This window comes from Chaetura pelagica, unplaced genomic scaffold, assembly GCF_000747805.2.
Source record: "Chaetura pelagica isolate M959 unplaced genomic scaffold, ChaPel_1.0 scaffold266, whole genome shotgun sequence".
Taxonomy (NCBI): domain Eukaryota; kingdom Metazoa; phylum Chordata; class Aves; order Apodiformes; family Apodidae; genus Chaetura; species Chaetura pelagica.
This window is the reverse complement of record NW_009953799.1, coordinates 2,256,291-2,273,036: the sequence shown is the minus strand read 5'-3', so window position 1 is coordinate 2,273,036 and position 16,746 is coordinate 2,256,291. Positions and strand designations below refer to the sequence as shown.

The following is a 16,746-nucleotide window of genomic DNA, read 5'->3' as shown; positions in this document are numbered from 1 at the left end:
GTCTCAAAACAGGAGGCAACAAACAGAAGACTAGCAGGATCCCATTTATGCCACTATTACACAACAACAGGTTTGTTTGGACAGATGTTTAAAGTGCATTCATGCACCACCCACTAAAGACTACATTTAACTTAAAAAAAAACAAAACAGGGCCATTACTAAGAATGCAAAGACAGGAGAATGTTTTAGTATAGCAAGAAGAGAAGTTTGTATGTGTCTAATAGACTTTTTCTTTCTTTTCTATATAGAGGCTGCTGTATCAGGCAACACAATTCTGTATCCTACTGGGCTGACAAGGACCTAGATGCCTACGTGCAAAGCATCCAAGAGTTCTTGGCTGAATCCCAGCACCATCAATACATTTTCTTCACTAGCACCTTCCTCTATAAAACAATGTTCTAAATACCTAAAACACCTCTATCAAGCATCAAACAAATTCTGTTGGACTGTGCCCCATTAGCACAGTTGCCACTTGAAAAGTGAAGCTACCCCAGCATACAGTTGTGTACAGACCTGATGTTCAGCCATGACAGCATGGGTGTTGTGCCTCCACCAACAATCCACACGGTGAAAAAGACAATGAGGAGAGTTGTTGAGAACATCATTTGATGTGAGTAGGTAGCAGTATCTCGTATAGCCAGAGCAAACGCCATGGCTCCCCGGAGACCTATGCAAAAGAAGGAAACAGCAGAGCTTCAGGAGTGCAACCATGCCTATTTGTAACACAGCATCTCTCCTTGCTCTCCTTCCCTGTCACACAAGCACAAGGTGATGGGTAGATAGCACTGGGCTCCAGCAAGTTTTGGTTCCCTCCATTTCCCTGACAAATTATGTCCTTAGAATGTAATTAGCCCTGGTACTGTGATTCTGTGACTTACAGAATCCACAAGTGCTAATAAAAGGTCTAAGTATTTCCAGAAACTGATGGGAAAGAAATACAGAAACAACCAAGTTGTGGTCAACAGCAAAACATTATGGAAATCAAGAAGGTCCCTGAATTCAAAGGCACCCTTTTTAGTTGATTCCATAACTGAAGCCTGAGGTTTTTATTTGAAACTGTTATCAGCTGGAAAAATATTGTAGTTAATAAAATGTTCACAGGCAGACAATATTTTCCCCTCTCCCCTGCCCCTGATTATGAAACATCACTAGTAAGGAGAAGCCATGGCATTTGGTCATCTGCAGACTTACTAAGCAAAGGAATCACAGGATGGTTAAGGTTGGAAGGGACCGTTAGAAGTCAACTGGTCCAACTCTCCTGCTCAAGCAGGGTCACCTAGAGTAGGTTGCCCAGGACCACATACAGATGGCTTTTGAATATCTCAAAGGGTTGAGATGCCACAACCTCTCTGGGAAAACTGTGCCAGTGCCAGGACACAGTAAAAGCGTTTCCTGATGTTCAGAGGAAGAAGCCTCCTGTGTTTCAGTTTGTGCCTATTGCCTCTGGCCCTGTCACTGGCACCAGTGGAATTAGTCTGGCTCCCTCTTCTTTACATCCTCTTGTGTACAGAGGCACCCCTGGCACTCCTCGAGGCTGCAAGTGATTAGATACACACTCCATGATTTGCTTTAAATTACAAGCTTAAGCTGTTATCTGCATGACAAAAATCATAAGGGAGTTTAAATCAAATACCTTGCTTTCTCCAACTAAGTCGGAGAGGGCACCCATAAATATGCCTCCATTCCCTCAGCAGGTAAGTTTCTGCACAATGTGTGTATCATCTCAGCTGGAAACAACCTTTTAGAAGAGATACATTGCAATTCCCCCACCCTCTTCAGATGCACTTCAGATGAAAATACTCTATTCCCAACATGAGGTCACTGCTTGCTGCCAGCAGCTGGCATTTCAAGATGTCACTCTTCCCAGACATGACACATTTTCTGTAAAGGTTCAAAGATACATGCTGCAACAACCAGTAAGTCTTCTATTCAGGATGCATGGGTGTGGATCATATAAGCAGAAGGTAGTATTACAAATTGCTTATGAGTTAAAAATAAGATATTTTTTTTTGCTTTACCAAACATACTTGCTTTTACCTGAAAACATCATCATGTGCCGAAAGTTCCAGCTGATCTTATGCCTTCTGCCCAGATTCAACAAGAAGGAGAGAGGGTAGATGTGTGCAGCTCTGCCCAAAAAGATTGCAATCTGTTCATAGCTGAGGGTTAAGGATTTCACTTTCTTGAGGTATGCAGTCTTAGGTATCTGGCTCTAACATGAAGCATCTGTTTTAGTGATATTTTTACACCATGATATCAACTGTTCTTATCTCTGTCCACATGAAACAGACTCTCATCAATTATATGAATAAAGAACTCTTTGCAAAGAAAGACAATTTTAACTAATATAACTAATATAAGTTTTTAAATGCACAGTGAAGTTATACCTCAAATTCAAACCACCAGTTGTACAAATGAAGACTTTCCTTTAAAAAAAAAATAGTGCTTTAAACAACTATCACTACCACCGTTCAGTTATGTGCTTCACATCAACAGAAACACAGTCCTATGTACAGAAGCAAAATCAACATGAGACCAGCAAGTGGCCATTCCTTTATGGCTCCTGCAGAGCCAAAACCCCCTACTGGCTGGCAAGCACATAAGTGACAAAGCACACAGTTACAAAGATGTTAAAAGATGATAAAAGATGTCAAAGATGATAAATCCAAAACTCACATGTGAGCACTAAAATGAATCTCAAAAAGAGTATTAGGAGTATTGCAGAAAGGCATGACAGTAGATAGTAAGACCCTTCCCTCCCTTATTGTGGTGTGAAACACCCAGTGGTTGCAGTGAAGAAGCAGAAAGCTGAATACACCCTCCACTGTCTGAGGAACACTTTCAGAAAAACTAAAGTGATGTGCTGAAATTCTATAAAACAACACAATCAGAACCCCACCAACACTGATCATTTGCTGCTGGGACAACAACATTAGAAAAATTAAACAGCTCTCTTACAGAAATTATATAAAGCCATATAAGAACTCTAGACACCACTGGATTGTTGCCATGGCTAAAGTAAAGCAATAATGCCTGCAGGAAATGAAATCCCTAGGAAAATAAGATTTTTATCATTACATTGTACAAAAAGCTTCACGTAACTATTCCAGACAAGTTTCACAGCAGTCCTTCTCAGAACTGCAGCAATCAGACATCACAAGCCATCATGACCTATGTAGGTACAAATAATGGTTAGGATTTTGTTAATGACACTGAGACTTTAGCTCTGCCTTTGTACTACAACATTTCTTTCAACAGCTAATGATGCCTCTGTATTTCACACCCACAAAGTGTTAACAGGGACAGCAGCTGTAGAAGCAAAACAGGTGCTAGTACTGGCTGCCCTCCTCACAAATGCAGAAAAGCACTAAAGGGGCAATAGATGTTGTTAAGTGCAGTGGTAGAAAAAGATGTGGAAAATGTAATATGAGATTGGCGGGTAGGAAGAGAAAAAATAAATGCTGAAAACAAACCCAAGTCAGATAGGGTAACCTGAGATAGGACAGACACAGGGCCACAGCAAAGATGAAAAATTACAATGCTTAGTACACCAAATGCAACTATTCTGTTCATGTCTTTACCTAATGGCTGCAGGGCTCTGGAGCATTTTTTTTAGGTCAGAACAGACATGAGGAGACACAGGAGAAAGCTTTTTACTGTTTCTGAAAAAAAAATAATTAATGGCCAAAGGAAAAAGACAAATGAAATAAACCCCTAGAAGCAGTACAGAGATGGGAAAAATAGAAGAAAGAAGGAAAACAAAAAGTACATTCTGGATTGGGGCATCTTGTAGGCTTTATCCTCATTGCTGATAACGCTACTCCTGCAGTAAGCAGAGAGAAATCAAGACTGGAAGACTAGTTCCCATTGCTTTATGCACACTTTTAATTGCCCTGAGTTTTCAAGCAGCCAGGAACACAGGGAAGAAGTAGCCAGTTCAACAGGGGTGGGGTACAGAGGAGAAGCCAGTGGTTTCCAGTTTACATGAGTGCAACTACTATAAAAACGTTCAGTTCTGGGAAATTTGAGTGTCAGGTACCAAGTCAGATGGGTACCCACCTCCAACACCTGCACCTTTAGCAGTGGGTACCCTTTATGTCACAGTCTGCAGCACAGCTCACTTCCTGCCTCCTCACCTCATATCCTAACGTCTACCTTTGGGGCACTGCTTAAAAATAATCTGTTCACTCACAACCCTCTTTTGCACTTCAACTTTGTTCGCTTTTTGTAAGTGACTGTTGGAAATGAACAGAAAAATGAATCCTCTTCTAGGCCTCCAAAGTTTGAATACAAGAGGAACACAAGCACTGCTGACTGTCAATAGCCAAGTCAGACAATAAAGCATATTCATTTATTTATCTAGTCTATTATATGACTTCTAGCACTTGCTCACATACAGACCCAACAACTGTGTAGCACAGAGACCTTAGGGCCTTGACGTCTCAGGTAACCAAAGATCCTTCTCAAAGTTATTGCGCCTGCAAGACATCAGGGAAACAGGTCAGCCATCATTCTCTGTTTGGCAAAGCCAACAGACACTACAAGTTTTCAGGCACATAAGACAATAGAGAAACTTCGCACAAAGCAAAAAAGGATACAAAAGCTCCAATGATGAAAACTGGGCTGAATATGTGTTTTTGGAAAGTGAACAGTGCCAAACCCATATAAGAAAATATGAAGTTCTCAGCCAGGAAGTGCAATACCTCAAAGAGCTATGAAGAAAACAGTCATATGTTAAAAGATCTAGCAATAAAGATGCTTTTCAAAAACAACAGTACATGGACTACTACAATGCTCTGTGTAAAAAGGTGCAGGACACTCTTACCTGCTTAGTGCGACTCCTTGATTCAACTGACAAGTTATTGTAGGTATAATGTGCCTGGGTAATCCCACAGAAGAGGACAGCCACCACACCTGTTAGCAGAATCACGTGTAAAAACCACCCTGTTTACTGTGAGATTCAACATATTTTCCCTTCCCAAGCTCCACTAAATGTATCCATTACCCTTGAGATTTTATGTACCTTATTTTCAAGTCAGTTAGATTCCAGGTTGGGGAGGTGGTGTTGGAACCACATCATTGCTCTTAAAAGACTTTGTAATACTGTGAGCTGAGCCTTCAATGAGATTATACACAACTTAAAGAAAACTATAAATACCAACGTCATGGTTCTTATAAGAAAGTTTTAGTGAGAAACAGAAAAAATGGCTGCTAAGATGGACAGGAATTCTCTCCTCCATGTGCTTGAATCCCAACAACTCACCAGTAAATCCACAAGCTTCTGCAAGCAAGAAGGTGCTCCACGACATCAGGAAGAAGAGCGCCGTTTCCAGCAGGGGGAAGCAGTGCAACTTGGTAAACTTTGTCACGTTAAATCATTTGTTAAGGGATCAAAACAAACAGGAAAAAAAACCCTTTTGTTTCTGTGTACCCAGTATTTACGAAAAACACTTCTATGCACTAACAGCCAAAGCTAGTTGGCAAACAAAACAGTGCTGAAAAACATCAATTTAATCACATCAAGATAAACTTCAGAATCACAGTTTCCACTTGCAACAGTCAGTTTTGGATATTTTAATTGCATATACATGGCATAACTGTAACTCCATCTCTTTGAGGCAATATCTTACTCTATGCCATGTTTGCCTGCAAAGTGCCAGCAGTGGGGGGATATAAACCTGACATTCCTTTTAGATTATGTGCCTTGGGTTTTCAAGGTTCTTTTGCTTCATTCAGGTGTGGTCTTGAGTCCACCCCCACCCCCCAATAAAGATCCCTCACGTCTTGAAATAAAACATAAAATACATTCAAGAACATTTAATTCACAGAGCTGTTCTTGACTACAGCAACCCTAAGATTAAGTAGATGTATCAGAATTTTCCTGCTTAGATTTCTTGACAAGTCTTTTTCAGCAAGTGTGACTACTGTACTTTCAAAGCAAAACAGAAATCCTGCCTACAACAAAATATTATTTCCTCTGCTTGCGTTGATGTGTTTTAGAGTAAAAGCCAACTCAGAGCAGCTCAGTTTTTCAAAAGGAAGAAAAAACAAGTTCATCTTCCAGAGGAGAGCAACACTTGAGGAACATCAAACATACACTGGATTAACAGTTCATCCAGGTACTACATATTTAACAGTAGTGTTAAATGTAGCTCTTCACATACTACAGAGAAATTGTTCACATATTTACAGAATGTTGGGTTTTTTTCCTCGTCAGTACTCTGGCAGCAGGTAAACTGTGAACAGCTCACTGTACCTGAGGCACAGACAGCTATGCACAACTCTACCAGAAGACACAAAGAAATCATGTGCTAACAGGGGTGCTAGAGAGATCCTTAGTCCTTCTGAAAGCTAACAACTAGCACAGTCTTCTCTGAAATCCAAGTGGCAGGACAGTAAGAGCACAAGGACACGTGGCAGCACTCTCCCCTGCTCCTATGGAGGCAATGGGTACCACAAGGGACATCTCAAGGCTGTACCATCATCTACCATCATTCTCCATGTCTGCCACAGCTGCATCCTGGGCTCTCTGCAGCACTACTCAATCTAAAGCCACGGGCAGCACTGCTGCCTGGGGACTCATGGCTCAATTTCAGACAGGGATGTTAAAAGCAGCACCACTCTTCACAGAAAATTCACTGGTTCTGGGAGGCCTGGGGCTCACAGCACTCTTGGCTGCCTCCTCCAAGCAGCAGTCAGGTAGCCCAGAAGACTCAGTAGAAACAGTCTCCTGTGGGCTTTTTCACAGAATACAGGATTCACTACAAGCCACAAGTGACTAACACCAGAGGCAAACAGCTAGCAGTTTTCAATGGCATCCTAATTACAATGAAGCAATCCTGAGGCCAGCCACCCACTTCCTCACCCACACCTACATCTTGTTGGCATTCACTGGCTCCAAAACACACACCCCAGCTATGACCCTACTTTGTCAGAAGGTTGCTCTCAAATAAAAGCCCAAACCATAAAAAAATGCTTGTAATCTCCAAGAGACCTGGCATTACTCCACAGTCATAGAATCATAAAACAGTTTGGGTTGGATGGAACCTTAAAGATTATAATGTTCCAACCCCCCTGCATGGGCAGGGACACCTCCCACTAGACCAGGTTGCTCAGAGCCCCATCCAACCTGCACTTGAACACTTCCAGGGAGGGGGCACCTACAACTTCCCTGGGCAACCTGTGCCAGTGTCTCACCATCCTCACAATAAACAATTTTTTCCTAAAGTCTAACCTCAATTTTTCAGTTTAAAGCCATTATTACTTGTCTTATCACTACATGCCCTTGTAAAAAGTCCCTCCCCAGCTTTCTTGTAGGCCTTTACAAGGTCTCCCTGGAGCCTTATATAAAGCAAATGGAAACAAATATCAAACTTAAGTGTTTTTTTAAGCAGCTGTTAATTCCCCACACAGTTGCTTCTCTACATCTGATACTCTAAAAGCCAGATGAAGAAACATGGTTCTGGGTCACATCTTATTGCAGATGAGTGGAACTGGAAGACAGAACACTAAAGCACCTATAGCACATCTTCTCCCTTATACCCAAAGGGTTTCATTATGCAGGCATATCAGACAAATCTGCACAGAGTGTATATAACCAAGATATGGTTCAGACATTGATTAAGAGCCACAGGTTCATGATTGTTGTTCCAAATCTCACATTTTACCCCTTTTAGGTCAGTGTTCAGAAGTCTAGGCAGATCAAAGCAATCTGGAATATGCACAAACACAGTTATGCTTGGCAGTCTTAAAGCAAAGAATTTTAACTTTTTCTTTGAAGAAGCACAAAGATTACTGGAGCAGGTCAAGCCTAAGGTCTGCAGCCTAAGCTTAAATCAAAACCCTCATAGACTGCTTGCCAAGCCCCTAAGAACTCTAATCAAATAACAGCAGTAGGCTCCAAGAGAACCTGACAGATCATGCAAAGCACATAATGTTATGATGTTAACTCTGGTAGACATACAACCTTATCCAAGATGGCCAACATCAGATTTCCAGCAGAAAGTTTAAATACATGACCCTGACAACCTCCTAGGGTCAGAAAGAACTATTAGTGATCTTGCTTGAAGACAGAATCAAACACCACTTATCACACAAGATGCCTTTCAAGCCTAAGCCTAAGCTGTTTTCTTAATTTCATAAAAAGAAACTGAACATTAGGACATGTACATTCAGGGCCTCCCCTTGGCTTCCAGCATACAGAAACATCATTAAAACTTCTATTTAGTGTGGCCACAGTCACATTGAAAAAAAAAAAAGCTGATTTTTGTGGGTATCTATAATGCCTTTCTATAGACAAAGGCCCAAGAAATACTGATCGCATCTTCACACTCAGATTACAAGCCAGAGCCAATTCTGCTCTAGTTGGAAGCGTAAGAGCCCTGTTAATACCTGAATGTGGCATCTAGGTTGGAAAAGTGAAACATGAAAAAGGATATCAGAGCTGTCACAACCCCTGTCACTGCTCCCATCATGAAAGAACCACTGAATATTCCCAGGAAAACACCAACAGATTTGAAAAATGCTGCTGCATCAAAAGCATGGGTATTTTCACCTGTTGGCTGATAGGCAACTATAGATCTGGAAAGAGAGTAACACAATGAGAAGCTAGAAGTGGCATCACCAAAGTCTTATTCTGTAAAAACAAAATCTGCACAACAGAAGAGGCAATCCCAGGCTGAAGGCAAATTTGCCTTTCTTGCTTATGTGTGTACGAGAGATCTTAGCAAATGCGGGCAATGTTTATTAATTCACTACAAGACAAGCCATTTGCATTTAAAATAACTTTTCTCAGGAAAAAAAAAAAAAAAAAGGCATTTCTTTTAGACAAATACCAAAAGTAATTGAGTCCTTGCAGAGTAGAAATTCAGGTGGTTACTTACGAAGATAAAACAATGGCAACAGCGTCATTCAACACACTTTCCCCAAACAGAAGGGCATAGAGATCAACATCAGCATGCAGCTCATTAAATATTGCTAGCACGGTAACTATAGAAAGAAAAGAGAAAAAACACACTGGCTGACTTCAGGAAAGACTGCATGAGCAGACAGAGCAGACATTCCAGTTTGCCTAAAGCAACAAAACCCAGGAATTGAAGTACGGGATCAAAATTAAACAGGGAAACGGACTAGTCCTGTTTACCTATCAATTTTAGGAGGTGGCTCTGCTGTCCTCCCATCTGCACAGTGGTTATAGGAAGGGCCCCATAACCAAGGGGCACGGGGCAAAGCATTTCTACCAAAGCTCTCATGTTTTTTTGTAGAAGATTCCATAGGTGATAATCCACAAAATGCTGTGCAGATCTTACTACTTTTAAAGACTGCATGGATTGTTGACATAGCTTTATTACTTCAGCCATTACAAAACAGTGCTAATAATCCTAAGCGTTCCCCAAAGCATACACTACGTCACAGGAGTGTGCATTTGTGCCAAATATGAAAAGGGGAAGACTGCTAAATATTTAAACTGAAGTTTCTTGAAAGGATGTTTCTGAGATGAAAGACCATGATATTGAAGATATTACCATATACGAGCTTAAAAACCATAAATCACATGGTGATTTTTTGCATAAATGGTGTGTAACTACCAGCTGTTCAAGCTCAGCTCAATCACAGGAGCTACTTCCCATTTTTGCACAAACCACCACTGAGCACCTCACATTAGCTATTTTAGAGTGTCAAGCTTCATACTTCACCACTCCTTACCCTGGCCCCTGATACACACCAGCTCTCCAGACTGACCTGTCAAGCAGAGACACCTACGTGAGCCTGCTGGCCTTTTGAAGGATAACTAGATTATTTTGGCAGAAGAACAAATTTCTTTCCCAGAAAAGCATTCTTCTGCTTAAGCTCGTAAAAGATGAAGTTCATTTGAAAGATTAAAAAAATCCCCACACCTAAAAGCTTCAAATATTGCTCTGAAATCATTCAATGTCCCAAGCAATACAGCTAAAGAAGGAAGTCCTGCTGTCAAGACAATGTGAAATTTGATCTATTTGCAGTCTTAAACTTGATGCACAAAACAAACAAACAAACAAAACTATTGGGGAAAAAAAAAAACTATCTCAACAGGAAAGTTACATTTTTCCCCAAACATATCATCATACCAGTCATACCAGTCCATCACCAAACCAACAGAGAACAGCTTTTAAAATGCTCAACCTTTTTATGCAATTCAGAGAATCAGAGACATTAGCACAACAGAACTGAAAATAAAGTGCTCTTAATATCTTCATGCTATGCAGCCAAAAATCCCAGAAATGGGATTGTTTTGAAAAGTGGTTGTTTGTTTTTTTTTTTAAATGTTCAGCAAGTTACCTGGATCAGTGGCAGATATTATTGCACCAAAGAGGAGACAGTCTGTATAATAGAATTTATCAGAGAGCTGACCCACCAGCTTCATTAGTTTCACAACCCCATACATGAGATTCCTGAAAAGAAAGACGATAAAACAGTCCCAGTCAAACAAGATGGTGCATTTTTGACAGGCAAAGGAAAAAGCACAAGCAACAATATTTCAGGTAGCCTTGGTTATGCTACAGCTCTGTGGAACACTGCCACAGTTTGACACTAAACCCTCAAACCCATGAGCTGAGTCAAGTGATACATAAGCCAGAAGGTATCATTTAAAACCAGTAAGCAAAGGACAAAAACTGTTTACACAACTAGCACATAGAATCTACAGGTTGTTTCATTCTTCTACCAGTGTGAACTTTTCCCCACTGAAAACTCACCTTAGTATTGCTTCTCCTGACACAGTTCACCAACCAAAAGCTCTGAGCCAAAAAGAGCCTTGAAAGCATCTCTCATTAAATTCTTTGAGATACTAAGAGAGGTCACCTATGCAATTCAGGATTTCTGTATTTCAGAATATGCATATAACCAGACAGTAATATTAGCAGCATAAGAGACTGTATGCAGATAAACCAACATGACTAGCTCTCTCCAGCTAAATGTGAATGTACATATACTCATAACATTATGTATATATACACACATATTCAGAGAAAGAGAGCATGTGCATGCAATTGGGCAATGAAAGGATATCTCTAGAAGTTGGATAGCTAAAATTCTATTACAATTACTGCCCACAATACAAGGTAAATTCAATTCCAGTAAAAGTCTAAGAAGGTATTTAGTTTTGGACTGGACTATTACATCAAAAACTTGATGACACTCTTCAGTACTGTGGACTTGTCAAGTGATTCAATCTTGACAGTATCATTTCAAGAGACAGTATTATTCAGAAGTGGAATAAATCACAGCAAAAGATACATTTGCCTTTTGTCTGGAGAATACACAAATAAAGTACTTAAACAAATTAAAAGTCTGAAGCAATCTGGAAGGCTCAACATACACTCTATCAACTTAAACTTTAGTATAGAAAGGAACTGATATCACAAAGTTCACTTACCCAATAATAAAACAAGAGACAGCTGTTCCTAAAAAGGCATAAGCCAAAATGGATCCCAAATTCCTGAAAAAGTGTCTCTGCACAGGAAAAGAGAGGTTGATATACTTATTAGAAACAAGCTATATCACCTATCCAAAAACATACAGCACACTACCACACTTGCATCAACACAGAGAAACAGTTTATCATCTCAGAGAAGTGCTCCAATCACTGTAGTGTAAATTTTGTCCAGCTTCAATAAATTTAATAAACCAAATCTGAATCATGTAATAAATCCCACATGTAGCTTATTGAGAGGAAGCTTTCCATAGATATTTTGATAAGAGGTGTAAGAGTTGGCTGCAAAACTGAAAGCCAGCACTAGTTCATGACCTCTTCAAGTGAGAGCAAAATCTAGACTCCTCTGCCATGTGGGGATGTCTGGCACATCCCCACTGAATTCAGGTACAGATCCACTTCTCAACATAATTTACCACATTTTGGGTATTTGAGAAGGACCAAAACAATTCATTGCAAGAAATGTTTTACTTTCAATGAAACTGACATTAACCTCTGGCAAAGTCCAAAGGAAAACAAATGAGCAAGATTAAAGAGTTTAATAGTGAAAAGCAAATGTATTTTCTCTTAAAACAATATGACCTAGTCATCTATGGAGGAAATTATATTTTTCTTACTGCCATAAAAAAAAAGTAATGCTTGAAATGGACACTGCACTCCAGAACAAAGCAGTAGTTTCATTTTATTTTTTTTTAAACTATTTTCAGAAATTACACTTACTTTCTTCAGGCTATAACCAGCATGAAAAATAATAGGAGGCAACAGTATGTTGAAAAAAACTTCTGGGTCAAACGTTACCTAAAAAATAAAATAGGAAATTTCAATTAGAAATAGACATATATATAGGGATGTAAAAAGGAACTGTTTCCTGACAATAAACAAATCAAAAAACCCTAGGTAAACAGACACTAAGAAGCAATCACTTTTCACACAGAAATTATCTTTTACCTTACCTTGTTTTATACAAGGCAGCATCAACTTTTTTTTGTTCAGCTCATCTTTATGAATTCTACAGATGTTAGAAACACACTTTAAGCCTCCAAACAGCAATCAGGGGGCTTTGGCAAAGCACTACATACATGCAGCAGGGCACAGTTTTGCCATCAGAGATATATTGCAGAAGGTGCTTTTGAATTTAGCACTGAAGTGCTGTCACCATCAGGAAAGCAGACACTTGATAGCACCTGGTGCTCGAATGAGCTGGAGGGGGAAGGTGGGAGGGAAGGATAGATCAAGGTGATACCGCTCAGCTGAGGGCAAGAAATAGTCTCCCCTTACCTTTCGCAACATGTCATTCTGCTCCACGTTGTGGATCTTCCCGGGGCTGATCTCCCCTTTGAGGGTGTACTCAAAGAACTTCCCGCTGACGTTGACCAGCAGGGTGGTGAAGGGCCTGTCCTCCTGCGAGCAGCTGAAGGGCTTGTCGTGGCCGCTGCTTGAGGGGGTCCCGTACCTCAAGATCACTCCCACTATGAGTCCTGCAAGAGAGCCAAAAATCCGAGAGGCTGAGTTCCCACTCCCACACCTAACCTTCTAGTTCCAAAGGCATCCATTATCCGGGTGTGAGAAACGTTTGTCGCACCAATGAACAGGCCCACACAGATCCTTCAACGAAGCAGTTTATTTACATTCTTGCAAGAATGGCTGACCCCAACAAGCAGGCACACCCATAGGAAGGTGAATAACGGTTTATATTCCCTATTCCCAACGCAAAGTTCCCTCCCCTGTTTCCCCACTGGCTGGGTAGTTCCAGGTTCACAGCCACCCTGTAAGTTACCCGCCCCTGTTTACACATTCCATTCTAGCAGTTTACTTTTTACCTTTTAAGGTAAAATTTTGACCTTTCTTACCCCCTTGGCTGTCTTCCCAATTAACAAATCTACTGGTGTCATCCTGCCCTGAGCAGCAACACAGAAGTGGCTTTGTTAGGTCTGATCTTCGCCATAAATCCTGCTCCATGTTTGGATCCCCAGATGGAGCCCAATTCACTCCCTCAGTTTCTTGGGCCGCAAACCACTCCTGGTGTCCTTAAAATGTGCAGATATCTCACTTATCTCAAACAAACGATATATTTCTAACACTAGGATATGTATATAAACCAAACACTAAAATGCAAAAATCAACACTACATTTCATTTCTAACACGAGGTATAGCACACGAACCTTACAAGCATACATACACCATAAACATTATGCAGTGAATCTTTACTACGTTCCCTGCAGAGGAAGAGAGGCCCTGAGCACATCAAAACTACTGATGGATTAATAAAACCTGATATAAGCCTGAAGTGACAAGCAAAATACTCTGCTTCACGTTTTATCCTTCTCACCCTCATTCACACCTCTGACACATAAATGCTGAGGTGCAATGAGAAGCTAAACACCAGGACACAAGCACATTTCACCTGCCTAAGGGCAGAACCAAGTAGATAGATTGCTGGCAAATAATGACTGCTGAAAACATGGTCATAACTGAGCTGAAACAGTGATGTTTGCTGTAATATTTTACGGCTCCAGCAAGGATGCACCTTTTTGCCTGGTGACTCTAAGCAAGCAAACAATGATTGTTGCATAATCTCCTTCATACTCTGCAAACTTCGCAACTAACATTTGGATGACATGCACAAAAAAAAAAAAAAAAAAAAAAAAAGCCAGCTATATGCCTTTTGTGAGCATTTGCCATTTTTCACAAAACCAAAGAGAAAGGTAAAAAAAATCAGAGACCCAAGATTCAGGAATGTAAAAATTGGTCAGACAGCCTAGATAAAATCCAAACAGAAAACTCTCAGTAAGGGCATCAGCTTAAACATGCACCAAAAGCAATTAAAAAAAAAAAATTGTAACCTAATGGAAGGGGCATGCAAGGAGGCTGAAGAAGCACAAGGTTTTAACTGAACACCAGTCCTTTCACAGGGTACTAAGAATAAGGCCACAGTTCTGTGGAAAGAACATGTAAGAACAGTCAAATTTGTTTTGGTCTGGTAAGTGAAAAAATGTATAACCACTTACTAAAGACTCCCCTGTCACTTTAGGATGATCTGCAATTTAATCCTCATTCCAGACAACTGCAAGATGAAGACAGATGTTTGATGCTTTTCTTGATAAGTCAGTACCCAATGCAAGTTGTGCTCCCTGTGACCCTTACTCAGCAACCACAAATCTGTTTCTCCAGATGCTAAACTAAGTTGACAGCTAATAAATAACCAGAGAATAAATGAGGCATAGCAAAAAGAAAAAAATCCTACCACACACCACAAAAACAACCCCAAACTTCTGTTTATAGCAGAGTATAAAAAGTAACCAAAGTGTACCCCCAAAAAGCCAAGACAAAGAACATACTTCATTCTCTTGAAGCTCGGAGTGGAAAAAGTAGTTTTCATGCAAGAGAAGGTACAGCAGGTAGCATCTTTTCTCCAGCTCTCTTCCTCTATAATCAAGAGAACATAGCGGCAACAAGATAATTTAAAAGCAACAGGAAGATTAAGATGTATCTTGTTTAGAAAAGAGAAGTCTGTACTTACAGAGGACACAGAAGAAGCCCCCCTCAGCAAGATAAACCTACTGAAATTTCAAATGCTGACAATTTAATTACAGAGGTTTATACAAGCATGCTCCTAACAACCCTGGAGCTATGCATGATGGATGCAGCAGAAGTGCAATTCTGCACAAATGACAGGTTAGGGGCAGTCACCTCTAGCCACTTGCACTACCAGTTATGGCTAATGACCTCTCCGTCAACCCAGCCAGGCAACCAGCCAAAGCTTTCTGCTGCTCTCACCCCTCTCACACACAGGAAGAGCTAGGTTCACAGGTTACATCAAGAAGACTTTGTTAAAAACTGATCTAACCAGCACCAGCTTGAAATCCTGTAGTAAACCAGAAGCCAGAATTCAAACTGTACAGATGAGCTTATGCATAGCAGTGGCACAAAGCCAAATGATGCTGCTACTAAGCTGAGAATAGAGAGTGGGACACCAATAAACGTAATAGCTTCCCTCTCAGGCTGAGAGACTGCCCTTCAGTGAGTCTGCAAAAGCAGATGGAAAACCCCCATTGCCATTGCATTAGCAAAATGCACTGGAGAGCAGGATGATTGCATTATACAAGTAGATATAATCCAGTGCATATTTATCATATACTAGTTATAATTTTAAGATCAGTTTTGAGGATAACAGCAATTATATTGATAACTGTTGGCCAGTGCTTGAAGTGAAACTTCCTTTAACCCACAGTGTTCCACGGCTCAGCTAACACAGGGAAATATTCTGTTTTCAAACACCTTCTACTGATAGAATACCAAACTGGATGACCTGTGCACTGAGGACCTCACTGTTTAGGAATATCTGCTGTTTAGGAATGCCTGCTGCCAGGCTGCTGTCCCACAGCAGGATGCAGCTGGGACCAGGGGGGCTGTTGTTGAGGCAGGAGGCCAGCAGAAACAGCAGCAGCTGGTCAAGAGAAGGAACAGTTGACTGGCTAAAGCTACATGGGGCTCAGTCGTGAAAGGAAATAGGCATGAAAATAGAAGGCACCAGGGAAGCCACACAACTACATGTGGCAGCTTCATTAGCAAAAATATACTAGTAGTTGAAAAGATGAGTTGAGAGGTGAGAGTTCCCCAGTATTACAAAGACACAGGCATACTGCTGTATTTATCATATGTGGATGAATTTCTGTACAGCAATGGACATGGAAAAATACTAGAGCTGTTCGTGCAGGGAACAGAAGAGCTGTACGAGCAAGAAACAGGAGAAAAGGACACTTTAGTAACAGGTTAAAGGAACTTTGTAACAGCAGAATACAAAGAAGGAACTGAAGCAGGACCAGTTAGAGATGCTGATGCCACAAAGACCACAAAGAAGACCATATTCAACAAGATGCAGGTTTAGCAGAAGAAGTATCCAAATAGTAACTTACTATAGCGCCTAAAGTATCAAAGTTATAGCTCGTCATAACGCGTGAGCAATAGGTAATTACTAACCAATCAGTTAGCATATTGAAGACGTAATGATCTTTGTAATAAACCTATATATACTGATGTACCTAACAATAAAACGGAGCATTCACCATAACTCTATGAGCATCGTGTGTCTGACTCTCGCTCACCACAACACATGGGTCTGTGAGGGGTGTCAGGGTTTGGTGTGGGTGGCTCTTGTTGTGCCCTTTTGGATCTTGGTGAAGGCAGGGGTGCAGGCAGGGGTGCCCAGGGCTGTTGTCAGAGCAGGGTCCTGCAGCTGAGGGGCTGTGTGCTGGGGCAGGGGCTGTGCTGCCTG

General features: G+C 40.8%; 1 protein-coding gene across 1 annotated transcript in view; it reads right to left on the bottom strand.

Annotated features, from left to right (window-relative positions):
• SLC9A7 (solute carrier family 9, subfamily A (NHE7, cation proton antiporter 7), member 7) overlaps nucleotides 1-16,423 on the bottom strand; it is a 39,791-nt gene extending 23,368 nt beyond the window's left edge. Inside the window, exons 1-13 of the mRNA XM_010001197.1 lie at nucleotides 16,388-16,423; nucleotides 15,768-15,918; nucleotides 12,749-12,948; nucleotides 12,191-12,268; nucleotides 11,414-11,490; nucleotides 10,318-10,430; nucleotides 8,883-8,988; nucleotides 8,439-8,580; nucleotides 5,264-5,369; nucleotides 4,826-4,914; nucleotides 4,599-4,712; nucleotides 2,038-2,149; nucleotides 514-667 (exon numbers count right to left, since the gene is read on the bottom strand). Of these exons, the coding sequence (XP_009999499.1) occupies nucleotides 514-667; nucleotides 2,038-2,149; nucleotides 4,599-4,712; nucleotides 4,826-4,914; nucleotides 5,264-5,369; nucleotides 8,439-8,580; nucleotides 8,883-8,988; nucleotides 10,318-10,430; nucleotides 11,414-11,490; nucleotides 12,191-12,268; nucleotides 12,749-12,948; nucleotides 15,768-15,918; nucleotides 16,388-16,423 (1,478 nt within the window). The remainder of the gene's footprint in view (nucleotides 1-513; nucleotides 668-2,037; nucleotides 2,150-4,598; nucleotides 4,713-4,825; nucleotides 4,915-5,263; nucleotides 5,370-8,438; nucleotides 8,581-8,882; nucleotides 8,989-10,317; nucleotides 10,431-11,413; nucleotides 11,491-12,190; nucleotides 12,269-12,748; nucleotides 12,949-15,767; nucleotides 15,919-16,387) is intronic.
• Nucleotides 16,424-16,746: the final 323 nt, after the last annotated feature.